Below are 27,541 nucleotides of genomic sequence, written 5' to 3'. Positions count from 1 at the left end.
TATATATTTTCAAATATGTAATGATTATAAAAAATGAGGGAATTAAAAGAGTGACGTCTTCATATAATTAGGTTTATTTCAAGTTTCACAAGCTAAGGATCCCCCTTTTAAAAAAAAGTAATTTATTTGTTTTTATTTCATGTGCATTGGTGTTTTGCTGGCAATGGGGTTATGCCCATGTGAAAGTGTCAGGTCCCTTGGGCCTGGAGCTACAGACAGTTGTCTTGTGGGTGCTGGAAGTTGAACGCAGGTTCTCCGCAGGGGTAGGCAGTGCTCTTAACTACTGAGCCATCTCTCCAGCCACCCCTACTCTCCCTCCCCACCTTAGTTTTAAACAACTGGAGAAGTGTCTGTGGTATAGTTTGATTCCAGGGTCTTTTTTTATCTTTATCTTTTGGTTTTTCCAGACACGGTTTCTCTATGTAGCTTTGGAGCCTGTCCTGGAACTTGCTCTGTAGGCCAGGCTGGCCTCGAACTAACAGAAATCTGCCTGTCTCTGCCTCCAGAGTGCTGGGATTAAAGGTGTGTGCCACCGCTGACTGGTGACTGGTGACCCCGGTGTCTTTATAGGGTCCTGTGTCTGAGGACATCAGATGTCTTATAGCTCCACCGAATTTGTGAATGTTAAAGCTCCAGTGCCAGAATTGTTGCCAAGAGGACAAAGAGGGAGAGACCTATACATGCTTGTAATTCCAACACTCAGGACAGCTGGATCTTTGTGAGTTTGATGCCAGCATAATCTATAGTGAGTTCCATGACTGCCAGGGCTACACAGAGGTCCTGTCTGAAAAGAACAGAGCATGGCCTATGAATGCCTAATTATGACTGACCTACCCAAGGAGCCGACAAGAATGCACATCCATTCTATCTCCTTTATCACTAAGGACACCCCAGCTGATCTGCTGGGGAACAAGCACCTTGCTATACAGCCAAGCCTAGCCTTGAAACTCCTGCGTTGGTTTATAGGCATGTGCCTCCATGAGTGGCTTTGTTTAGCCGTGGTTAAGAAGGCTCTTTTCTGGGGCCAGCTCCCCACTCCCTGAAGACTTAAGAACAGGGTGCAGACTACTGGCTTTGAGGAGCTGGCAGAGCATTACAGCACAAAGCCAAAGAAAGACAAGTACGCAGTAGCCCACGTGCAGATGCGCCGAGAAGCTTTACTGCTATTTGGGTAAACAAGGAACAAATAAAGGGAGGAGTGAAGCCACACTCTTGCTCCCCTCCAGCAGTGACTGATGAGCGCTCACCCCAGTGGTCCTTAATCATCAATATACTCGAATGGCTCTGGGGGCTCTGGCTCTTGCTCCTCCTCTTCAATTTTTGGGCCGTGTGCTGCCACAGGTTCCACAAGTTCTTCGATGTCTTCACTGGTGTCTTTCAGAATTATGATGCCTCCAATGGAGAGCTGCACACATAGAGAAGGAAACAGAGTAAGCGCCACTCACCTTTCACAATGCTCTGCCATCTAGAGTGGGTGCTTGTTAAATGGGCCCTCAACACTTGCTGCGCAAGGTAAAGGGTGAGGGGTTACTACACCAGTGTAAAACAACTCCTCTCCACTGAGGACCAGCGCACGGTGGGCTCTATGTGCAGCCCAACTAAAGAAGTGCTTTCCAGCCAAAGAAATGATTATCAGCCTCGGTCTGATTGTGGGTAGAACGTTTACATAGCATTCGACTTCCTTCCTACCTTACTGAAGACAGTGGTCTTGGATCAGCGACTTTATTACCACTCGAGAGCCTCTCTAAAACAAGGGAAAGTTAGCCCCAACCTAAGGACCATCCCCAACCTTTTTGCTTTTATTTATGTGTATGTTTTGTCTGTATGAATGTCTGTGCACCAGGTGTGTGTAATGGCTGAAGAGGCTAGAAGAGAGCAATGGTTTCTCTGAAACGGGAGTTACAGATAGATAGCAGTGAGCAGCTATGTGACTTTGGGGACCAGAACCCGAGTCCTCTGGATAAGTAACAAGTACCCCTAGACCTTTGATATGAATGCATATTATAGTTTTTTGTTGCCCCCCACAATAAATGTTGTGGCTTTAATGGCTGAGTCATCTCCCCAGCCCAGTATTATAGTTTTTGAAACACTCTAGTCTAATTGTGTGACTCATGAAAAGTTACAAATAAAAGGCAGTTTTTTTCCTTCCAGCAATTCCAGAATGTCAGAGAAAATAATGAATATAAAAACATCTGAGTGTTTTCACTGTAATCTAGAAACCACTGTGATGTAAGTAATGAGAAACCAGATGGAAAGACAAAAGAAAGTAGTAGCAATTCTATTAAGCCCTCTCTTAGCCTATTAGCTGATTCAAACACCAAACTAGTGAACCATCTCTGGCATGCTAATCTTATTCCGTTTGCTTGTCTGTGTCAAAGGAAATGGAAAGCTGCTCCCTGTAATTGAATCAGTCAACAGTGGCAAGGCACATCTGGAAAAAGCACTTCTACAAAGCACATTACAGGGAAGGGAAGAAGAACAAGAGCATCAGTCAAAGGACTCATGTGGGTCAGTGTCTCTGCAGCTGAACCTAATCTGATTTTACTCCTCAAGACTCTGCCCTGCCTGCTGTAAAACTGGTGTGCCTTCAAGAATTTCTAGATTATTTTCCCTCCTAACGAATGCACGCACACCAAAGAATCTTCAGCTATCCCTTAAGAAGTTTGCTTTTCTTGCAAAGAATGCATTCTAAGAATGGACTCTGCCTTAACTATCAACAGCCTAAGAACAACAGAGAATATGACCACTGCCCTCATCCTCCATGGCTAAAAGTTACATGAATTCCTAGTGGAGTAAATGGAGATGAACCTCCAAGCAGAATAAAATATCGACTCAGAAGAGATTTCCAAGTTTCTGGAAACCTGTAACTAGGGGTTCTAACGTCTACTATATGCTCATCAGAGCTAAATGATCTCACTCTCACTGTGCAACACAATCCACACATCCAAAGAGCTGCTTATAGTTGTATCTCATTTTAGGTTAGTGCTTTCTGTGCTGGCAAAAATGTTCATTTGCTAAGGAGAAGAGAAGACAGATATTCTGTTGTCTAAAAGGCTATTAAGAACCCAAGATGGTGAATTCTTGCTGAAGCAAAGTAGGGACATTATCAGCCTTCTTTTTCCTTCCCGAGGGGGGCATTGAGATAAGAGTCTCAGTATGTAGTCTTGGTTGACCTGGAGCTCAGACTACAACTCACAGAGATCCACTTGCCTCAGTATCTCAAGTGCTGGGATAGAGGAATGAGCCACCAAGTTCCACAGAGTTTCTTTCAAACCCACCATCTGAGGCACATATTAATGACCTTGCCATTGAGAGTATATAGAGTGGACCAAAGGGCAATTTCTTTCTTAGATGTACATTTGAAGGAGTGCTCTTTTATTAAGATGAAGTAACTCACACAATATAAAACACACTCCTTTAATGTATAAAACCCTGCACCAATGACAGGAAATCAAGCTGGAACTGACCTGGAAATGCCCTCCTCCACAGTATCACTAGAGTAGAGGCAATTATTGTACTGATTTTGCAGGTGAAGAAAATGAAATGCAAAGGAATTACTAAGTCACACCACTAAAGAAAGGAGCCGGGATATAAACGCAGGCATGCCCACATTCAGCTTGAAACCACGACACACCAATGAACAATTTCCATTTCTTGTCTTTGTCTCTGAAAGCTGATAATCTAGTCAGGAACACCGTGGCTCACAACCGAAACAAGAGTTGTTTTTAATTTATCACTGGGTTGATAAAAAATAAACTTACTCCCACATGATGATCCATCAATCTCATATATGATATTTTAGACAACAGACTCAATATCTGGATATCTTGCATGGGTTGGTTACAGGCTTTCTAAACTTAAGACAATTGGGTCAGGAGTAGCATTACAGGCACTGAGGAGCCCTAGTCAGGAGGATTGTCTATTGGTTCAAGGCCAGTCTGGGGTGCAAAATGAGTTCTAGGCCAGAGTGGACTATAGAGTAAGATCTGGTCTCAAAAAAATAAACAACAACAACAACAAAACCAACACCAAAAAATAAAGTGACAAAAAATAAATTGAAACAAGAATACAGTAACATGCAAAAATTTCTGGTTTGAATGTGTAATGTTATGCAGAGGCTTAGTTTGAACACTTGTGCCCAGAGGATGGTATTGTTTTGGGAGCTTATGACCCTTTGGAATGTAGGGCACAGGTGGCAGACATAAGGGCAAGCCTGGGCTTGCTTCCCTGACCCCACTTCCTAGTCTCCTGAGATGCAAGGAGCCCCAGCACTCATAAGAAAGTAACCAATATACACCTGTTTCTAACAAGAAACATGCTGTCTTAGGGTTGATGGACTATCACAAAGATCCTTTTTTATTGTAAATTTTACGTTTAAGACAACAGTATAATTATGGTCACTTATTTGGCAGGGCCAGGTTTTGTTTTCAGTGCTTGCAAAGACCACCCCCTCACCCCCAATTCTCATGACAGAGTTTCTCCGTGTATGGTCCTACCTGGCTGTTCTAGAATTTACTTTGTAGAGCTGGCTGGCTGGCCTCTGCCTCTCAAGTGCTGGGATCAAAGGTGTGTGCCATTGCACCAGACTGCATATTAATGTCTTTGATCTGTGCTTATTAATTAAGATAGTTCTATTTTACAAATGGAGTAAACAGTAAGAAATATTTAGCACTTGGACCAAGGTCACAAAACCTATGAAGGAGTTAAAACTCAGTCCAGTGTGTCTGGCTTGTAGTTATGTGCCTTAATCTGTGACAGAAGAGGGAACATAGTTCTTAGGAATTACTATGGCAGGGTGGCGGTGGAGAAGGCCTTTAATTACAGCACCTGGGAGGCAGAGGCGGGGGAGCTCTGTGAGTTGGAGGCCAGCCTGGTCTACAGCCAGCGCTATTACACAGAGAAACCCAAACCCAGTCTTGAACCCTTGAACCCTACCTCCTCATTAAAAAAAAAATTACTAAAGAAAAGAAAAGCTCTCCAAAAATCTCTACAAAGCTGAGGGGAATGTTCTTGTTTGTTTTTAAGGTATTAGTGACCTTGCTCTAAAATTTTTTGGGGATTTATCCTCTTCTGCCAGTCCTACCTAGTCCTACAGACTAATATCCCACCAGCAAACACAGCTAAGAGCAATCAGAACTTACTGGTTTGAAAGGCTGGTATCTGCAGGTCTCTGTCATGGTTAAGACCTTTAGCTGGGCAGGCATAACTCGTGCTGGATTATCCAACAGCTGGAAGTTTGGTTCAGGTTCTTTTTTCTTCTCTTTTTCTTCCTTCTTTTCTGCTTCATCCTAGGATGAGAGAAAAGCAATCAATAAAGGATCACTTTTGTCCCACATTACTTGAGTCTGTCTGATAAGTCTATAGACCACTGTCAGGTACAAAAGGCAGTGACAGATACAAAGTACAACTAAAATGATAGCAGACTCTACTTGGGTGAGGATGATATGAATTGTTTTAAAGGGTTTTCTACCAACAGAGATCAGGAGAGGGTCTATTTAAAGAGATGACCATCAGTCTTCCTGAAAGACTTTCTCTTTTATGGAGTCACTGTCTACTCAGAACTTTGTTCTTCAAAGCCTACTTTACTTGTAACTTTCCCATGGAACTCATTCCTGTTCTGTACTCGTCTACCTGCCTACAAATGGACACTGTTATGGGGGTCATGTGAACTGTCCTCTGTAAGTTCATGCATGTGAACATCTGGGAACTTTTTGGACATGGGGGTCTCACTGGTAAAGGATGGGCCTAAGGGATGCAGAGTGGCTCTGCTCTGCTGCCAGCTTGAATGCTCTGCTTTCTGATCATGATATGAGCAAGCAATGCTACATACTACCTCTGTCAAAGATGAAACCCCAGCCACCATGCCTCCTGTCCAACAGACTGGATATCCCTTAAAACCATGAGCCCAAACCCTCTCCTCTCTGCAGCTGTTACAGCAACAAGAAAAGCTATCTAATACAGACATGGTTTTCTAGAGTCTCTAATGTAATGAAGTGATTCTGTATGCTAGAAGCAGGGTAATTAACTGAAAAAGCTAAGCTAAGTGCAAAGCACAAGAGTGTTTAAGGAATCTCGACCACAACAGGTATTAAGATGTAACCACTGATCTACACTTACCACTTCCATCTTCTCCTCTTCCTTTTTTTCTTTTTCTTTTTCCTTTTTTTTAGCTTTGGCAGTAATAGACAACACAGCAGTGGAAACCTAGAAACAGTCAAAATGGCAACTGTTATAATCTCTCACCTACACACTAAGACACAAGTCCAAGGAAACAGTCTTGCAGGGTGTCCCTGTTTTCCTCACACAAGCATTATGAGAGGGTTGCTTTTTGTATTGACAGTGTAGTTCTGTAAACAACAAACCACTGGAGAATAAATGGGAAAGCAAGTAGGACATTAAGGTATATCATTTGCTTACTATCATCTTTAGCTACTGGGGCTGTGTCCTAAACAACCACGCTCTTCTGATCTGCCTTGGGTGTGAATTTGCTATCATCTGCTTCTGAGACACAGACTTGAATGCTATGTTCTTGTTGGCTTTATGGGGAAAGCACTGGAAAATTCTTGGTCACAGAGATGTTCTCAGAATAGATACCTTGAAATGGCAATACACAATAGTTAGCTACAAATGGTCTTCCTTGATGAATCTCACTTGAAATCAAGGGGGAAACAAAACTTTGAAAATGGAGTAATATATGTTATGAAAGCATATTCGTCACTTGCTACCTTCAATTTGGTCAATTGTAAAATTACTTATACAGAAAACAAAGCAAAATCAACCAATAGTTAATATGAAACATCTTAAAATAAAGAACAATTTCCCACACATTAGCATCATGAAAAGGTTGCTTGTTTTAGGTGATATACATGAAAATAAATAATATTAGTTACTTTTTTCTGTATAACTGCCTTGGCTATCCTGGAACTTGCTTTGTAGACCAGGCTGGACTGAAACTCACAGAGATAATGCCTGTCTCTGTCTCCTGAATGCTGGGATTAAAAGTGGGTGCCACCACTGCCTGGCAATATGAGTTACTTTTGACCACACAATTCCGTACCTACTATTCTAAGTGACAGATAAAACTGCACAAGAACACAGGTGTGTACATAAACACTTTTATTGTAGCCTCATCTGCAGTATATCAAATTAAAAAAAGTCCTTAAATGTACATCAGATAAAAGAAATAATAAAGATATTGCTCTGCAGCTTTGGGGAAAAGTTATACACTGAAAATACTGTTACAGTAAGATGTAGGAGGTAGGGTCAGCACATAGAAAATGCTGGCATTTTGGTGTAAGAGGTACTGACAGAGAGAGCAGAGCAAACGTTTGCATGTTATAACTCTTGTGCCATGGGGCTGGGATACCAAGAGAGGAAAAGGCCCTTTCCTTTATTTTTAAGTCTAATGTTAGTCATCACATCACATTTGCTTAAAAAAACAACAACAACAAAAAAAAAAAAGGTAAGAGCACACGTTCTTCCAGAGGATTTGAGTTTGGGTCCCAGCACCCATGTCAGGCAGATAGGCTGAAACCTAACTGTAACTCTAGCTCCAGAAGGGATTGATGCCCTTTTCTAGTCTTTGAGCCCTGATGAGCCCTGAATGCACGAGTGTGTGTGTGTGCCAAACCTGACGACCTGGGTTTGATCCCCATGACCCACAGGGTGAAGGAATCAAAACTAATGCTTAAAAGTCCTTAACCTTCACAGATACTGTGTCGGGAGTGCACGAGCATCTACACACACACCCACCCACCCACCCACCCCCACACACACACCCACACACCAGGGCTGAAGACATAGCTTAACCGTTAAGAACACACACTACTCTTCCAAGAACCGGAGTCTGGTTCCCAGCACTCATGTCAAGCAACTCACAACTGCCTGTAACTCCAGCTCCAAGAAAGATCTCATGTCTCTGTAGGCACCCACACTCAGATGAATACCCCACCCCATCCCACATAACACATAACTAAAGTTGTGTAGCATGATGGCACATGCCCTTAATCTTTGTACCCGGAGGCAGTAGCTGTGAGTTTGAGGTCAGTCTAATATACTAAAGTCCCAGGTTAGCCAGGACCCCATAGTGAGACCCTACTCAAACCAAACTGTATCACTTAAATAGTCAATAGCTCCTCTAACAAGAAAAAAAATGTTACTTAAAGACTCAAATAACATACCTTTTCCTTTTCTTTTTCTTTTGGTACTTCCAGAGGGGCAGGATATGCAAATGTGGATGGTTTACAATTTGATTTGTATTGAACTTTCGGCATCTGAAGAAATAAAACATTCTTTTGTTCTCTCCATGGAAATAATATTAAGACATGTATTTTGTTTTTAACAAGCATATGATGCAAAAGGGAGATGGACAGTTTCCATGTAAGTTAAATGATCAAACAACAGAGCTGGTTCCATGTTAGTGCTCTAGAAAAGTGTTGTGATCTAATTTTGGTACTCAGTTTCCTACAGATCCTAAAGCTTTATCACAGAACATGTTATCACTTTCTCTTGTGTTTTCTCACAAACCACCCAGTGTTAATTGGCTAGGTACTACTTATGCTGTGAACATGGGAACAACTGTTATCTACTTAGTAAAGAGCTATAGGTTCCTTCTGCTCCGTAAATGTTCACGACCATTCCTTGTACCACACTGACAACTTACTAGTCTGGATACAGTTTCCATATCACATAATCATGCTTTCTAACACGGGCCTAATGGAAAACTAGCTTTATTACTTACAGAACAAACCTGCCCTCTAGCCTGCATCTTTCTTTACTTAGCTACTTTGCATTGATGAAAAATGGTAATAAGCACCATATTTGCTAAGACAGAAACTTATCTTGTCTATCTCACTTTCATTGTGAAGAATGAAAACAGCATAAAATTGTTTGGCAGATGCAAGCCTCCAAAGATTACATAAGAGGTTTAATAACAATGTTAAATATTAGGGATTAGGAAAACAAAATTCTGTTGTTTTGAGAAATAAAGATGCTGAATATTTGCCACTGTAAGCACTTTTAACATTGAAATATTTACTGAAGAATAGTTGTATAGCTATAATGAAATATTAATATAAGGAATTATTTAAGACAAATTTGAGCTTAAAAAATTTCATTCTGAAAATTTAACAAATCATCTTAACAACAGTGATGACAGAATATAAGAGGTATTTAAAAGTCCAAAAGCCTTTAAGGAAGAACAAGATGAATCACTAGGTCACAGGACTGAGGAAAACCCAATCACAAATCTCATTAAAAAATGTGATTAAAAATTGTGAGTACGTAGCACGTAAAGCTTTTAACCTTTGTAATCAGTTTTATCCCATCAGACTCCCTGATTCCTCACTGCTGGTCTTGTTTTCTGCCACTACTGAAGGAATACTCTCCTGTGTTTTTGTCCCCTATACTAGTAATTCTTTGTTACCTAGGCAAGGAGGTTTTTGTGCTCAGAGACGCACTAGGGGAACCAGTAATGTTAAACATGCAGGGTTGCCTCTTCAAAGAGAGAAGTGTCTAATCTGTTTTCTGCCCAGAGGGAGCGGATGAGGTTAACAGCCTGGTGACCTCTGTGCTATCTGTGTGACTGGACACTACCCAGGATCCTCCCCCAGACCCTTATCATGAGCTTGTTTTTCTCAGTCGATCTATAGAACTCATCTTTATGGAAGATAGGTACTTTACAAAGTAGGCATAGCTTTGCTGTACATATGAGACTGAGTTAATTCTCGTCAGGAAAATTTTCACCAATCTGTGCTATGCTTAAATATGCCTAAAATAAACACTCAGGGTCAGACTCTCAAAGTTTCTACCAACACTGGCTACTGAACTGTGTTGAGCCTCTTGCTGCCTTTGAAATACAAGTGGCCAAGCATGGTGGTCCAGGCCTGGAATTCCAGTGCTCTGGAGGTTAAGGCAAAGGGACCCTGACTGAGTTCAGAGGTCACTGAGCTACACAGAATGACTCTATCTATTCCCCAAACCAAAAATACTACTAGCCAGGCATGGTGGCACATGCTTTCAATTGAAGTATTCTGGAGGCAAAGGCAGGCAGGTCTCTCTGAGTTGAAGGCCACCATGGTCTACATAGTGAATTCCAGGCCAGTCAGGAGTGATACCCTCTTGCGAAACAAAAACCAAACCAAAATGCCCAAAATGCACAGAATGGCTTATAAACACTCTTATTTTTGTATTAAGTATCCATACCATCATTCCCTCTCAAAAGATGTGTCCAGTGCTACACAGTCAGCAAACATTTCCTTTCAAAACTGCTACACACAAACTCTACTCCATAAGGACTAAAGGCTAACTCAGACTGAATGAAAATATGCTACCCACAACGATCACCTTTCAAGTTTCACAGGATATCCCACAGAGCTCAGGACTCACAGCCATACCTTTAAGTCCTTGTTAAGGCCAATGACACAGGTAGGAGTATAAGCCAACGACAGGAAATGCGAAAGGGGAAACCAGAACCAGAACTGGGTAAAGACAAGGACGCCAACCACAGAAGGCATATGAGTGTGTCCAGTCCTGGACTGTAAGGAGATTGTAACATTATGACCACCTGCGGAAAAAGGGAAAAACCATGAGCAGAGCAACCCACCAAGATGAAAAAGTATTTCCAGGTACTGCACAAGGGAAGCAGCTGGTGATATATTTTTTCTGTTTTTCTTTAAGACAGAGTCTCAATATTTAGCTCCGGCTGTCCTGGAACTCACTATGTAGACCAGGCCAGCCTTGAATTCACAGAAATCAGACTGCCTCTGCCTCCTGAATGCTGGGATTAAAGGTGTGTACCATTGCACTCAGTGATTTATTTTATATGTATGAGTGTTTTGCTTAGGTGTATGTATATGTACCATGTGGGTGTCTGATGTTCACAGGGACAGAAGAGAGTACTGAATCATTGAAATTGTAGCTACAGGAGGTTGTTTGTGACCCATCTGATGTGGGTTCTGGGAACTGAACTTGGGTCTTCTCTAAGAGCAGAGAGTGCTCTTAACCATTGAGCCATCTTTCCAGCTCCACGAAAGGAAAATTCAACAATTAATTCTGGATTCCACATATTTTTTTCCCCGAAGATAAATATGATAAACAATGAAATCAGCTGATTTTAATCAGAAGTTTGTACTGTGAGAGGTAAAAGGATTGAACCCCAATTTGTTCTGTCTCTTGCCACATCCTTTAGACTACTCCTTTGGGAAGTCTAGAGAAATACAGTGTGTAAGCCAGTGAGTTAGAAGGAAGAGCTGAGCCATCAGTTACAGAGTTGGATTTTTGCAGGATGTACTGGTACATGACCATCTATGATCCTGGGAGGCTGAGATAGCAAGAATGGTTTGAATTGAGGCTAGCTTGGATTACAGAGTGAATCCTGTTACTCTTTCCCACAAAAGAAACCCCAGCTGAAAGTCACCGAACACTTTACTAAGTAGACAGAACTGTTCTAACTCTTCTCTAATATTTTCTGATCCTCCCAACAGTATAAGGTAGACCTCACAAAGCAAGAAAGAGAACAAAGAGAGAAAATAACTTGAGCTTATATAGCTGTTACATAAAAGGATTAAGACTTGCTGAGCACTTGTCAGCTACTTATAAGAGGTTGAGGTAAGAGGATAGCAAGTTCAAGGCCAACCAGGGCAACGTAAGACCCTGCCTCAGAATAAAACATAAAAAGGGTAATATGCAGTTACTCAATGGTATAATTATATATATTCCATGTGTGATGTCCTGGGTTCAGTCCTTAGCAGGGAGGCAAGAGGGAATGGTGTGACATATATGTTTGTGCTTGAATAACTGAAAATTATCTATGGAAACTATACACTCCTCAAGCTCTACCTTGGAATAATTTGCTTCAGATTTCCATGATGTCATACGAGACATTAGATTAGCTGTTTCATTAGATTTACATAATACATCTGGAAGACCTAAGAACATTTACCTGCATCCAGTATGCCTTGGGCCAGAATAGCGCCAAATTTGGCCATGACATCATCGTGCTTGTCATTGATGACTTTGGAATACAGCTGCCTGAACTGATTCACCTGAAGAAGCAAGAAGAAAAATTACGGTCTAACTCTGTCCATTTGTTGTGCCATTAAAGAGCACCCAATAGACTGTGTTAATGGTATTGAGACTGAGCTCTCAATTTCAAGACATTTAAATGATGGAGATGGACCAGATGTGAAGGCAGAACAGTTCTGTGCCTGAAATCAGTGTTCTAACTTCCTAGTGTGGTAGCACCGGCTGTTTTCAGTCCTCATTCCACAGTGGATGACTCAGACTCAAGGGAATGCTGAATGAGATCTCATTCTGCACCAGGCAGTCAGCAGGCCCAAACTGTCAAGCAAACACTAAGGCTTTTCTTTTCTTTTTTTTTGCTGCACTTTGAATTACATGTATGCTGCTTACTGCCAACTGAACAAATCTCCTAACAGGCACAGCCCTTTAGTTCTACCTTATGTAAATGACCCTTTACTCAGACTGTGAGTGTAATCATAAACATTAAAGATGTGCATTCTGAACACACACCGGTTTTTGAAGACATGGTCAGAATCAGTACTCTTATGAGTCAACCTAGGGTGAGATTATCAGTAATTGTTTATGCTTTAGTATTTTCCTAAAGTTACTATATAGTTCTTTCACATAAAAATACTTATAATGTATTCTTAATAAACAAAGTGATTTCTTTAATTGTTTGGGTGGAGGTGGGGCACCATCTTATGCTTCTTCCATGTCTTACACTTCCTTGTTTTCCCAACAGTGCTTTCAAATGGTAGGCACTCAGGAAGATGTCTGCTTGTTCAAGAAGCACATGCTCTGCCAAAAGCAGAAAACACCAGATCTCAGTTTCCTAACATAATGACTTTAGAACACATTCAGAATCTCTTCTGTTTGTACTGGTCTGAAGGCTACAGCGTGACCCTGTGGCCGAGTAACAGAATCAGACAGCCCTGGCATATGACTCTCTGCTCTTGGAAGCCTTTGGGTAAATTACTAATCTGTCTGTCTGTCCTGTGTCCCTTCTCTTTTCAGATGGGTCTTCTTGTAAGGCGGTCCAGGTCTCTTGAGCACAAATGATACTTTTGCTGAAGCCTCCTTAGTGGCTGGGATCATAGGTATGTTATGACTGTATCTAACACTTACTAGCTTTTCTGCGCCTTAGCTTTTCCCTCTCATGGAGGTTTATACCATCTCCCTCATCCATGTTCTAAAGACTAACAGAAGCAATGTGTGGTCACATGAATGAGTCATTTCATACTTCAGTGAGCATGGATGTCTTATGGAGGCAGACTCTACTACCTTCTGGACTATCAGCTCTGCCACCTAAACACTGCTAACAAAACAAGATTCTTAAAGATGGCTCTCAGTTTTACTCACCACTAAGTCATATACTTCTAGCCATACATCTTTAAAAACTACAACATCCAACATACTTAAATCATCACTGAGTTCACAACTAATTTTAAATAATCTAAGGTTTGATGTTTTTACTCTGACTCAACAGGTCAAATACCTTTGATTCTGAACTTGTTTTAGATAAATACTTACATTACCTTATAGAGGATGGAAATATTTAGCTAAAGACTAAAAAATATCCCATGAACTTATAAAAATAAATACCAAAGCACTGTATGTACATTACAAAGGAAAATTTAAATACAATCTTATCATATAGTTTTCTAACTAGCTTCATTGTTCAGAATATAATTGGTGCCATGGCCAGGCACAGAGGCACACACTTACAACCCCACCCGTCACTTGAGAGTAGAAGCCAGCCCAAACTACACAGGGAAATCATCTGTCTCAAAAAAAAAAAAAAAACAGTAAAATGAAAAGAATGGTAATATACCCCCTCTCAAAATAAAACAAAACAAAACAAACAAAAAACTAGAACTTGTGGAAAATAATAACTTAAAAAATTTAGTTTATTCTGTGATCCATGTGTTCTACTATGTACAAGTTTCTGAAATCTACCTTTTCTAAAATCATACATTTTAAATATTCATCATGCTCTGCATTTGATACCCTATACTATTAGAAAAATCAGAAAGGAACAAATTCTCTGGAGCTATTTCTTCTGCAGAGCACACTTCCTTCCCTCCTTCCTTCTTCATTCTGGCTGCAAAAAATTATCTTGACATATCAGGAACAGGTTTGTCATCTGTGTTTAGAACTTAAACTATACAACTGTAATTCTTCCTTGAGGCCAGATGAATTTGGAATTTAGATTTAGAAACCTAATATGAGGACTGGAGAGATGGTTCAGTGGTGAAGAGCAGTAGGACCTGGGTTTGAGTTCCAGGACTCACAGGGCCATTCTATAATTCCAGTTCCAGGAGATCTGAGCCTCTCCTGGCCTCTGCAAGTATCATGCACAGCACCCGTGTGGCATACAGACAAAACACCCATACACATCTCCAAAAAAAAAAAAAAAAAAAAAAAAAAAAAAAAAAAAAAAGACACACAACCTTTGTATTTCTGGTAGAGTGTGGGACAATATTCCATAATCAAATTAGTACGTCTTTAGCAGCAAACACACAGATATTTACCATAAGTGGGATAAAAGCAACAAATGACTCATTTCTGGGTCAGATTCTATAGTCAATTGGGCCCTTAAAAGCAAACCCATAAGGTTTCAAACCTTCCTGGATTTTGCAACAGTAAAGGGCTATGAATTTCATTTCATGTAAAGTCCATATATCTTTGCTCAGTTGACTTTGCCCCCTATACTCCTAGCCCTCTTTCAAATGACTTACTGTTACTTCAAACTCTACATATCTAAAGTAAAAATGATTCTTATTTTTCTTTCAAGATATTATTACTGATAACTTCACGATTTCACTGTACAATGATTTAAACTGAGATATCTCTGTCACTCATATTTTGATCACTGGTTCTTTGGTGGTGATGTTTTAGAAGGCTGTGGAACTTTTAGGAGGTCAATCCTAGCTGGTTAAAGTAGGTAACTAGAAGGTCACTTTGAAGGTTATAGCAGTGATTCTCAACCTTCCTAACATCCTTTAATATAGTCTCTAATGTTGGGGGGGTGACCCCCAATCATAAAATTATTTAATTGCTACTTCGTAACTATACTTTTGCTACTGTTATGAATCATAATGTAAACACTTAATATGTAGGATATTGAAACGCATAGGTTGAGAACCACTGGGTTATGGCCATACATACCCCTGCTTCTGTTCTCAATGTCTGCTACCAGATCCACTGCTATGCAAACAGCCACCATGGAAAGAGTCATTCTGTCATGTTTTCTTTCTATGATGAATTAAAATTCCTCGAAGCCATGAACTCAGATGGTTTCCATGAGGTATTTTGTTCACAGCCATGCAAAAATGGCTGATAAAACTTGTTATCCCAATCATACATATTTTCAGCTTTCATCTCAATTTTATTAATTTTAACTATGTGATACTGTCTCCTTCCTTCCTTCCCTCCCTCCCTCCTTCCTTCCTTCCTTTCTTATTTTTTGAGACAGGGTTTTTCTGTGTCGCCCTTGCCATCCTGGAACTCACTCTGTAGACGAGGCTGGCCTCAAACTCAACAGATATCTGCCTACCTCTGTTTTCTGCGTGCTGGAACTCCACTATGATAGTGTCCTATATCTTAAATATCTTACAAAATTTTGTGTTTATAAACATTTTTCTATAGAAAATGAGTATTTAAAATCTAATATTTTTAAACTTACATAAAAAATAGTTCTAGCTTAAAAAAAAGAACGTGTGTGTGTGTGTGTGTGTGTGTGTGTGTGTGTGTGTGTGTGTGTGTAGAGGTTAGAGAACAATTTTTGGGAGTGTAGCTTCAGGGATCTAACTCAGGTCATCAGGTTTGGTGGCAAGTGCCTGTACCTGCTGAGTCATCTCTCTGGCATAAAGTTATGCATTTAAAATATTTATCAAATTCTAAATGCTAACCTTATACTTCTGGAAGCAGAAATGCTATTTTTTTTGATCAAGGGAAAAGAATTACAATTCTTTAGATTCATTTCTGATGAATCATGATAGCCAACAAAAGCCTAATCTAACCAAACTACAATTTCATTGTAGAAGTAAGAAGTTTAACAAGTTTGGCTAAACACGACCCTGCTTCTAAAACAGGTACTTGTCAATGGTGGGACAACATCTACTTGTCAGTGGTCAGAGAAGATTCTTTGCACCAGATCACAGAATAAATGATGTTAAGACAAAGAAGAGCACTAGATTTCATTATTATTAGTTCTAAATGTACTTTGTGTGTGTGTGTGTGTGTGTGTGTGTGTGTGTGTGTGTGTGTGTGTGTGTGTGTGTGTGTGTATCCTCAGAGGCCAGAACAGAGCATTGGATACTCTAGAGCTGGAATTCAGCAGCTAGTGAGCTGCCTGATGTGGGTGCTGGGAATTGAACTTGGATCCTCTATTAGAGCAGCAAGGACTTTTAAGGAATGAGTCATCACCTCCCCAGCTCTGAGAGCTTATTTTTACATTGTAGTTTTTTCATCTTTTTACACACTATATTACCATGTAAATGTTCAAATAAACTGCTAATGGTGGATTTCATTTAACAAGACAAACAACAGATGATTCATGAAGAAGGGAGTTAGGTTTTTGAGAGAAACTAGCTCCAAGAACCCATTAAAAGGTTAAGTGTGCACTTAAAACCTTCTAAATTCTGTCTGTAATAATACAGAAATGTTCCTGTGATCCTGGGTTTATGTTTCTGGGTGTGAACAAATGAGAAACTGATATAAACAAGGCAAAGACATACTGGCATTACTTAAACCAAGAGCACAATGTGCAGGCTGTGTTAGAACTATGACGTAATATTATACAAACACTTCAGTCTTCCATTATGAATCTTACACAATATCCAAGGTCATTTTCCTTTGTAATTCTATGAGGAAGGAGTATAATTATCCTCTTTTTAATCATTTTTTATGTATATGGATGTTTTGCCTGCATATAAATCTCTGTACAATGTGTGTGTCTGGTGCCCACAGAAGCCTGAAGAGGGTATTAGCTCCACTGGGACTGGCATAGTTGTTGAGTGTGTGGGTGCTGGGAATTTAACCTGAGTCCTTTGGAAGAGCAACCAGTACTCTTAACTGCAGAGCCATCTCTCAAGCCCCAGGATATAATTCTTAATTCCCTGATGTTTGTGTTTGAGTACTGATTTGAAAATGTAGAACTCTGGGGATTTGAGAATTTTGTTCTCTCTAAAAATACAGACATTATTAAACAGTTTTACTTTTGTAGTCAGGATGTAAACATAGACATTTGATCAGCCAATGCATATTAATTACAGAGCTAGCAGCTATAGGTACATTTAAATCTTTAAATTCTTATTTTTAAAATTTATTTTTAGTACATAGTATTTATGTGTCTGTATGTGTGTAGGTGCATAAGTACCACAGTACACATGTGGAAGTCACAGGACAACTTGTAGGAGTTAGCCTTCCATCCCTCCACTTTGTGGGACCTAGGGACAGAGCTCATACTTGCTGGCAGGTGCCTTTATCCACTTTGTCAGTATTACTTAAATGTTCTTAGTTCTGATACAACTAAAGACATTTTTCATACCATTGTTCATACCAGTTGAGACTCTCTCTATTCAAGATCAAAACTTGCAATTGTTTAAAAAAAAAAAAGTCAATTACTTAAACTGCTGTACCTTGTCTGTTTTTCTAAATGTGATGTTTCTTAGTCAATTTAAAAATGAAAACCAAAATACTGTAGTTTATTCTACTTCAAAAGGGTTCTGCTATCCTGTTAGTTTGAGGTTATGACTACTAAAAACACTACAATTCTTTTTCTTAAATTTTTTTTCTTTTAAGATAGGTTTCTCTGTGTAACCCCAGCTCTCCTGGAACTTGCTCTGCAGACCAGGCTGGCCTTGAAACCAGAGATCTACTTAACTCTGTACTGGGATCAAAGTCGTGTTCCCCACCCCTCTCTCTCTGCGTGCGTGTGCGTGTGTGTGTATGTGTGTGTGTGTATGTGTATGTGCATGTCTGTGAGATAGGCTCTCATGTAGCCTGGGACAGCCTCAGACTTACTAATGTAGGCTGGTCTTAAGCCCCTGGGATTACAACCAGGCACCTTCATACCAGTTTCATTTTAATTAAGTAATTTATTTATTGTGTGTGTATGGCATATGCATGGAGGCCAGAGAAGAGTACCAGGGATCCTACTTTCTCACTCTCTGTCTTATTCCCTTTAGACAGGTCTCTTTCTCATTGGACCTGGAGTTAGGCTGGTAGCTGTGATCCTCAGAGATCCTCCTGTTTCTGTTCCTCACAGTGCTGGAGGTACAGGTGCATTTGTGGCCATGTGTGACTTTTACATGGTGCTGGGGTACTCAGGTCTTCATTATTATGTAGCAAATACTCTTACAGCTCCCACACCTGGTTTAATCACTGAAATTCTATAGCTAGACTATGAAGATGGCTAAACTTTTGTCTAGTTAACAACAGAAGCAATGTGAAAGCAGTATGTGAGGTCTAAGTGGATAAATATTTATATATGACTATTTGAGGAGGTACATTCTTTAATGACATTGCTCAGCTGGATAACCTCCAAAGGCTCAGTGCAACATCAAAAGCAGAAATAAAAGCTGCTCATATGTTAGCTGCTATATTTAAAGCATGAATAAATGTGGTCTGTGTTTGCAAAGATGTTTATGTTCTGGAAGGCATAGTATATTAAGCAATTTTTGGGAAAAACAAGATGAGAAGTCAAGAGTTTATGTGCAATAATGCAATAATACAACTTTCAGAAACTCTGAAATGATTTTCAGAGAAGCAGTGGATAATGAGACAAAATGACAGTGGCTGCTTAGAAACTAAAGGCCCGTCAGACCAAGCTCCGCGGAGGCAGAGGACACTGCAGAGTCTGGCATCTCTCTTTCCTGACTCTCTTCCTCAGGACCCACTGCTGAGGCTGCAGATGCAGAGAGGCCAGTGGCCTTGCTCCTTTCCCCTCCTTTTTTTTTTTTTTTAAAGACAATGTACTCACTATGTTGTCCAGGACAGCCTTGAACTTGTGACACCCCTGCTTTTTTTCCCCCGTTAGTAATGTTTTCTTTTTTATTGCTTCTCAGATATACACAATCAATTCAAGGCTGCTAAATGCTCTAAAAGTTTAAATACAATATTATGGACACAGGCTAAGTACTTTTCTTTCTTCTTTTCAGTACTGGAGATTAAACCAACACATATAACTTAACCACTGAGACCCCCCTGCCCCATCTGTTTCAATACCGAGTTAAGGTCTTTGCTAAATTTTCTAGGCTGGCCTTGAAACTCCCTGTAGCCAAGGTAGTGCTAGAACTTGAGGCCCTCCTGAAAAGCTAAGATTACAAGCAGGTACCATAGGTACCACTTTGCACACTACCACTAAACACATCAAGCAAGATATACAAATATACAAATAATACATACACACTTCCTGTTTTCAACAGAATAAGATGTTTTGGCTGTGTCCAGAAGCACCACACAGCAAAGATTAGTATAAGTTAAGCGACTGTCATGAGTGAAGTATTAATTAAGTGCCTCAAAATCTGCTATGCTTAATCAATAGCAGGTGCAGCCTATCTTTCTCCTTCAGCAAAGATCCAGAGAAAGAGGTTTCAGAGGGACCACTTGGAGGACTTGTGGCCAGAGGTCACTATGCACTGAATTTCACATTAAAAGTGACAGACATTAGTCATTAGCTGAGATACTAACATCAAGAGCTACTTTAAAAAGTTCCTGAGCCACTAACACTCTGCCCAGGATTGCCTAGGAGGGTAAGAATTCTTTTAAGATGGAGGTTGGATTTACACATAAAGTGAAGGAGGATATCTCACTGCCTCAGAAGGCTGGGGAAGAAAAGTCAGATTGAATTTGCATTCTCTAACAGGATACCCAGTCAGCCCTCTTGAATCTAAAAGCACACGGGGAGGCAAAAACAAAATATCAAAACAAACAAAAAGCTGATTATATTATTTTACCCCATGAGTTATAATTTCTTACTTTCAGTGACTAAGATAAACTACTAAAGAAAAGACCAAACCACCTCCCTTCCAGAGTTTCTTTGCTCACCTTTGGACAAGTGATTTCGGTCTGTTGGATCATGATGAGAGCTGAAGCTATCAGGGCCCCTTGCCTCACGTAGTTCACAGGGTCATTTGTCATTGGCTCTAGTAAATTAATTGCTTCCTGAAATTGTTACAAACAAAAACACAAACAAAACTTTAAGTGAAGTTGAGATGGCTGCATTTTCAAATTAATTAGTTTCAAAGGTATTTTAGATTAGGGCAATGTTTAAGGTTCCTCTTTCTTTCTTTCTTTCTTTCTTTCTTTCTTTCTTTCTTTCTTTCTTTCTTTCTTTCTTTCTTTTTTTTTTGAGACAGGGTTTCTCTGAGTAGCCCTGACTGTCCTGGAACTTGCTCTATAGACCAGGCTGATCTCAAACTCATACAAGACTTGACCCCTGAATGCTGGGACTGAAGGTGTGTGCCACCACTGCCTGGCTAAGTTTCCTAAATAAAAGTAATCACTTGCCAAATCTCTTTCAGCTAGGTACAGATACGTAGGCCACACAAATTATCTATAAATAAAGCAGACTTGTTTAGCACGAGTAATAACATTTTTCATTGTATTAACTTGTCAGATACCATGTTTCAAAGAACATTTGCTCCTAGATATCATATTAAGTTTAGAATAATATGGAAAGAAAAAGATCCAATTTGTATCAAACTTATGAGAGCTGATATAAATATAAAATAAAAGTGGAAAAATGCTTAGCAAAATATCTTTCCTTTGTTTATAGAACATATGTATTCAAAAAAAAAAAAAAAAAAAAAAAAAAGCAGCTAATGAGACAGCTCAGCAGGTAAGGAGCCGGCTGTTAAACCTGAAAACCTGAGTTTGATTACCAGGACCCACACATAGAAAGAGAAAAACCTAACTTCTGCAAGCTGTCCTCTGACCTTGACATATGTGGGTGGAATGCATGTATTCTCTCCCTTCTATAACAAAGAAAAAAAATTCTTACATATATTTAATGATCTCTCTAATAAAAACAAAGATACAAATTTTTCTTTTTTGAGACAAGGTTTCTTTGTGTAGCCCTAGCTGACCTGGAACTCTATAGACCAAGCTGGCCTTGAACTCAGCGATCCACCTGCTTCTGCCTTCTGAGTGCTGGAATTAAAGGCATGCACCACTTTAATTATGTGTATGTGTGTAAAGGTAGGGGTAGGTATGTGCATACGATTCAGGTACCCTTGAAGGCCAGATGAATGTGTGGGATCTCCCAGAGCTGGAGTAAAAAGGTGGTTGTGAGCTACTTGATGTGGGTGCTGAGAACCAAATTATGAACTGCTATAGGACTAGTCTGTGCTCTTAACTAGAGTCATCTTTCAAGCCTCTGATACACACTTCTTTGTTTTTTGAAACAGGGTCTCACTATATATCCCTAGCTGGCCTAGGACTTGGCCTTGAATCCAGCAAGCTCTATCTGCCTCTGCCTCCCAAGTGCTGGGACTAGAAAAATGTGCTACCATGACTGTCTTCATAGATGTTTACATAAGAAATTTCCTCCCTAATAAATCAAGTGCCAAATATGATTGCCAGTCTAGCAGTTAACATTTTACTCACAGAAATCTTATGTTTCAGTAAAGGGGCATAGATATTAAGCTAAATAGTTATAAAAGTAAGTAAGGTGGCAATAAGTGCTTATTAAAAACAAACAAACAAACAAACAAACAAAAGACCAGGAAACTGGTTATGGTGGCGTAGTCCTGTAATTGTAGTATTTGAGAAGCTAAAGAGAGAAAATTCAGACTGAGCAACAGGGCAGGGCTCTGCCTAGAGAGGGAAAGGGGGGGAGTAGAGAATGAGAGAGAGAAAGAGGGAGAGGGGGAGAGAAGGAGGGAGGAAAGGAGGAGAGGGGAGCAGGACAACCGATTAGGATAAAACATCAGGAGAGAATACAATAGCTCTAAAAATTATTTTTTAAAAAACTATTTTATTTTTTATGTACATTGGTGTTTTGCCTGCACTTATGTTTATGTGGTGGTGTTAGATCCCAAGGAACAGGAGGAGTTAAGGATAGTTGTGAGCTACCATGTGGGTGCTGGGAACTGAACCAGGGTTTTCTGGAAGAGCAGCCAGTGCTCTTAACCACTGAGCCATCTCTCCAGTCCCAGCTCTAAAAATTCTTTTTAAAATTAATTTACTGGTGTGTGTGTATGTGTGTGCACGTGCCTGAGTTTGTGTTGGCATGAATGCCATACTGTGCAAATGGAAGATAACCTCTGAGAACTGATCATCTCTTTCTACCACATAGGTCCTAGAGGCTGAGCTCAGGCTGCTAGGTTTGGTGGCAAGCACCTTTACCTGTTGAGCTATCTTGCCAGCCCAAAGGAAATTTAGAACCTTTTTTGCATTAAATAATGTTTGTATGTATACAGTGAGTATCAATGATGTGTGTAGGATGAACGGGGGGGGGGGGGATATATCTAATACAAACACTCTTTATTAGAGGAAAAAAGTCACACAAGTTGGGCCCGAGAGATGGCTCAGTGGTTAAGAGCACTTGATGCTTTCCCAGAGGACCTGGATTCAATTCCAGCATCCATACACAGCTCCAGGGGGCCCAATGGCCTCTTCTGGCCTCCACAAGCACTACATGTAGGGTTTGGAGATATACAAGCAGACAAAACGTATTTAAAAAAAAAAAAATACTGAGTTAAAAGAAAGGTCCACCCAAGGTGTCTAGGATGTACACACGTGTGCTATTTGAGACAAATTATGGTGATTGTATCAGTGCTGTGAATCGAGATTTTATGTCACAGTCATCTGGGAAATTGATACTTCTGGCCTCCATAGCACCTGCACTGATGTACACATACCCACACACAGACATGCACCCATGTATGTAATTAAAAATAACAAAAAAAATGAGTTAATTTTGGGTGGCTTCAGATAGCAATCTTAATTTCCACAGTACCAGTTAAACAGAGGGAATAACCATGTGACATGGCAGAGCAGTTCTCAATGGTTACCCACAAGTACCACGTTTGTTCTTAGGGGCCTCAGGCACTGCAGAGCGGTAAGGCGGGGAGCACTGCAAAGCTCTGTGTGCCGAGCTCAGTCTCAGACATCACGCTGCATCTGTATTTCCACAGCTGTTTCATACAATTCTCTGCAGCGGAAAAGCCTGGTGCCAAGGAAGAACTGACCCCACTGGTTTGGGCCTTACCTTGTTTCCTGTGCCAGCACAGCAGATCCCCAGGGCCATCGCAGCTCCGTAGCGCACATGAGGGTTGTAACTCTCTGACAACAAAGAAACAACACTTGGACACTGTTCAGGCGTCCTAATAGGAAGCAAAGAAGACAGTGTTATAGACAACAAGCTATAAACCAAAATGGAAGAACTTTAAACACGTTTATATTGTCTTATTTTAAGACACAGGAAACAACGTACAATTATAACAAACAGGTTATAGGATTACAAATCTTCCACAGAGCAGGAAGATCACCACTTGAGCACAGCCTGTGTTACACAGGAAAGTCAGAGCCATCAAGGAACACACATTTCTAAGATTATTAAAAACAATTGAAAAAAATCTCCCAGAGAATTCTACACAGAAGACTGTCAGGGGCTTCTGAAGCAAGTTCTCTGCATGCTGGGTATTTTCTAGCACCTTTCGGAGTGTAGAATAGTCAGGCACACGCAGCACATTCCTCTGTACCCGCTTTCCTACTTTCTGGGCACTATACATTTTGTTACATTAGACAAGGCAATTACAGAGTCATTATGATATTTCCAGGGCAGCACAAATGTATAAATACTCCAATTCCAGCACTCTGGAAGCAGAGGATACCTGTGAGTTTGAGGCCAGCCTGGTCTACATTGTGAGTACCAGGCCAGCCACAGCTACATGGGGAGTGGGGTGGGTATGATACACTGAAATAAGTAACAAAATTCAGATATTTTATTTCAATGAAAAGTTCTTTGCTTACAGCTAATAATCATTTTGCCAATGTAACATTTGTGCAAACCTTCCAAGGGGAAGATTTGAAGACGGGATTGCACACAAATCACTGACATCATCTAACCATAAATTGCACATATGAATTTCTTTGTTTCAACACTCTTGGCTTCTATCTACTATTTCTCCACTGAGTATTTTTTGCAACTATAACATTACATCATGCTAATAAATCAAGATACTTTCAGAATATGGAATCTTTCCCCTCCACTCTCTAGCTCTCTTTACCAACAGAGGAAAAACTAGTTATATATATATACACACACATACACACACACACACACACACACACACACACAGGCAGAAAACACTGTTTTTAGCAGGGTCATCCATCACAAAGGAAGTTTTGAAGATATAAAAATTTGTGATATTTTTCTGGTAGAGTTACAAGTGCCAGATGATATCAGAGGCTTGGCACAATGCATAGGAACTAAAATATATTAGCCCCTGTGAGGCCTTGAACTAACTCCCTACAATCCAAGCACCATCCTGAACAGAATCTAGGGGCCAGTAGGAAGTCTTTAACCGAAAACATCACTGATGCTTCAGTCAACTACAGAAAGGAAGAGAGGACTAAAGAACAACCCCCCCCCCACTTCTCATAATGACCATTTGTCTATATAATTCCATTCTATTCATTCCCTCAGATTTCCCAACTAATATGCCAGTGAATCAAGTGAAACCCTTAACTCTTATTTCTGCTTGCATGGCCTTGTTTGGTTCACTGACATAGAAGGAATATAAGCTTAGAATCAGAAAGAGTGGGGTTCTAATCCTAAGGTGGTTATTTATCACCAGGGAGACAAGCTCTGAATTTTACTGAGCCTTAATTATTTCATCCACAAAGTATTATCTCAGACATGTCTCTATGCTGTCACCATTGAAATCTAAATGCAAGACCAGAAACTGGCTTTGGATCAGATCAGGCATTTGTGTGTGTACCTAATATGTTGTAGTTGGATCTCTAGAAAGTCAGTGTAACTCACAGTCAAAGGCTCTTTCAAAACAGTATTAAACAAGCTGGGTTTGCTAGATAGCTGGTTATACTTAAGCTTCTCACTTTCAGAATTCCTTAGCAACTTTTCGGGGAATTAGTGACCCACAGAATTTAACAATTTGTCATTTAGTTGCAGTAAGGGCAGGATATTTCAGATAGGGAAAACTGACTCATAAAAAAAGAGTTCACCTAAAATCCTATCTTAAAACTTGGCTTATTTTATAATCTCCATCTGAAAGTGGTAGGAACATGCCCTACTCCCAACATTCAGTTTTCCTTCCCTTCCTATTCACTGTACAGAACTCTAGGTTTCACTCTATTTTCATGCATGTGTATAATGTACTCTGACTTTACCCACCCCTCTATCATCTTTAGTAGAAAACCACTTGAAAGAGAATACAACTGGGACTTAAGTGTTTTGTTTCTCAAATGGCATTATTATTTTGTGAGATGTAAGGAGAAAAAAATTCTCCCCGGTAGCTCAAATACTAGGAGCTGTTATATGATTTTACTAGCTAGCTGACTGCAGTTGAGACTTAAACTGGTAGTGAGCGCTGGAAATGCAAAGGTTTAAAAAAACAAAACAAAACAAAAACCCTGTCAGTTTTAGTCTAATAACATTCCAGATCTGACACATTCTTGAGAAAACCTAAGTGTTTAGACAAGGAAAGACAGCCTTTAATAAACTAGCTTAGGCATTTAATCTCTTTTGAAGAGCACAATAAAGCCATAAGCTCTTCATAGGCTAATGTTAGGGTTTCCGGCAGACAGCTCTAATAGACAAAGGAGTTTCTAAGCAGTGACTGAAATTGCAAAAACACATCAAAAGCAAAATTTGTAGAGTAATCTTTGCACACATATGTATATATAATGATTTACAGTAACAGTAAATGAAATCATGATAAAATTGCATAATCATTTTGCAACTTATAAAGAATCAAGAGACCTCAACATGACTATCAATGATTGCTAATACATCATGAAAACAATTAGACTTTATGTAAATCATCAGTCTTAGCTCTCAATTAGGAAATAGACAAATACATGGGGAGAGAGAAAAAGAATCTGAATATTATCAAGGTTCTAGGAAATGGGTCAGTGAGATGGCTTGGCAGGTAAAGCACCTGCTGTCAAACCTGACTACCTGAGTTTGACCCTTGAGACCCACGTGACTAAAGGAGACAAATGCAAACTGTCCTCTGATACATGTGCTTGGCATACACAGTCCTCCCCATACCATGTACACACAAACTAAATAAAATAGTAGCAAAATATTAAGAAGAATTTTAGGAAGTACAGAGAACAAAACAATACATTAAATTACAATACTGAGATGCAATCAACAGAAAGTACTATGAGAAACCATATAGGGATGACGCAAAAGAAGGAAGAAAGAGAAGAAGAAAAGAAATAGATCTTGAGGATTATCAAACTGTTGATGGGGACAGGAAATCATTTTCTTCAGTGTTATAGCCACCGGTAAGATGCCCATGCTCTGTAAATGCTGGGACACAGACACACATGAAAGTAGAAGCAGGCTAGCTGGGAAGAGGAGAGTGAGTGGTGAGTGGGAATGGGAGAGGATGAGTGTCTGGGGCAGCTGACCTGTCGAAAAGTACCTGACAAGGGGAGTGAGGATTGAGAAAGAAAGAGGCAAAAGACAGAAGCTAGAATCGGGAGGGCTCTCAGTGAATACTGCCGCTGTCTTAAATTTATACCCAAGGCAAAAGGAGGAGGGCAAAAGACTTCCTTTCTTTGGTTCAAGGAACAAATAAGTGTAATCACCCCCTTAATTCTCAAAGCATTTGGCCTTTGGCCAAATCCTGCCGTTTGACCTTGAGGAGCAAAAACAAGCTTGAACTCTCTGATCTTAAGTCAAGATGGAATGGGGTCACTGTGGACTCCCACGGATAAGGCAGAGTAAGAGGATGTGAAATATGATGGAAATATTTTATGAACATGTATGAAAATGTCATAATAAAAAAATACACAAACCCTGCCAGGTGGTAGTGGCGTCAGCGGTGCACACCTTTAATCCTAGCACTTGGGAGGCAGAGACAGGCAGATCATTCTGAGTTCCAGGACAGCCAGGGCTGTTACAGAGAAACCCTGTCTTGAAAAACCAAACCAAACAACAACAACAACAATAAAAAACAAACAAACAAACAAACAAAAAACCACAAACCACATCAGTAATCTGGATGTAAAGAAGTAACTAAATTCCAAAGGACCTATGAAGATCTTTAAAGAGGAAATACTATTACTAAGCCAGTCTTACAGTTTAAATTTCAGGAGCAAAATTGTAAAGACTTATACATTACTTTTCAAAAAATGGACAGAAATTCTTTTTTTTTCTATAAATTATAAACTTTTCTCAATTAAAAGTCAGTGGAAAAAGAAGTTGCCAATGAACCAGCTCCCAAATTCAGAGGCTGTTTAGAAATGAGCAGTGACAAAGTTTCTGCCAAAATCTATGTATACAAGCACATGTAGAGCTTTCTGTGCTCTTCTA

The 27,541-nt window shown here is 39.9% G+C and overlaps 1 protein-coding gene across 1 annotated transcript in view; it reads right to left on the bottom strand.

Annotated features, from left to right (window-relative positions):
- Positions 1-1,233: 1,233 nt before the first annotated feature.
- Psmd1 (proteasome 26S subunit, non-ATPase 1) overlaps positions 1,234-27,541 on the bottom strand; it is a 72,559-nt gene continuing 46,251 nt past the window's right edge. The window contains exons 17-24 of the mRNA XM_051190703.1: positions 23,240-23,354; positions 20,074-20,190; positions 11,942-12,044; positions 10,395-10,564; positions 8,181-8,273; positions 6,118-6,204; positions 5,142-5,288; positions 1,234-1,405 (exon numbers count right to left, since the gene is read on the bottom strand). Coding sequence (XP_051046660.1) covers positions 1,259-1,405; positions 5,142-5,288; positions 6,118-6,204; positions 8,181-8,273; positions 10,395-10,564; positions 11,942-12,044; positions 20,074-20,190; positions 23,240-23,354 — 979 coding nt within the window. The 3' untranslated portion in view covers positions 1,234-1,258. The remainder of the gene's footprint in view (positions 1,406-5,141; positions 5,289-6,117; positions 6,205-8,180; positions 8,274-10,394; positions 10,565-11,941; positions 12,045-20,073; positions 20,191-23,239; positions 23,355-27,541) is intronic.

The sequence above is a fragment of the Phodopus roborovskii genome, unplaced genomic scaffold (assembly GCF_943737965.1).
Source record: "Phodopus roborovskii unplaced genomic scaffold, PHOROB, whole genome shotgun sequence".
Taxonomy (NCBI): Eukaryota; Metazoa; Chordata; class Mammalia; order Rodentia; family Cricetidae; genus Phodopus; species Phodopus roborovskii.
The sequence above is the reverse complement of the archived record's forward strand: the minus strand, read 5'-3'. Positions and strand labels throughout refer to the sequence as shown.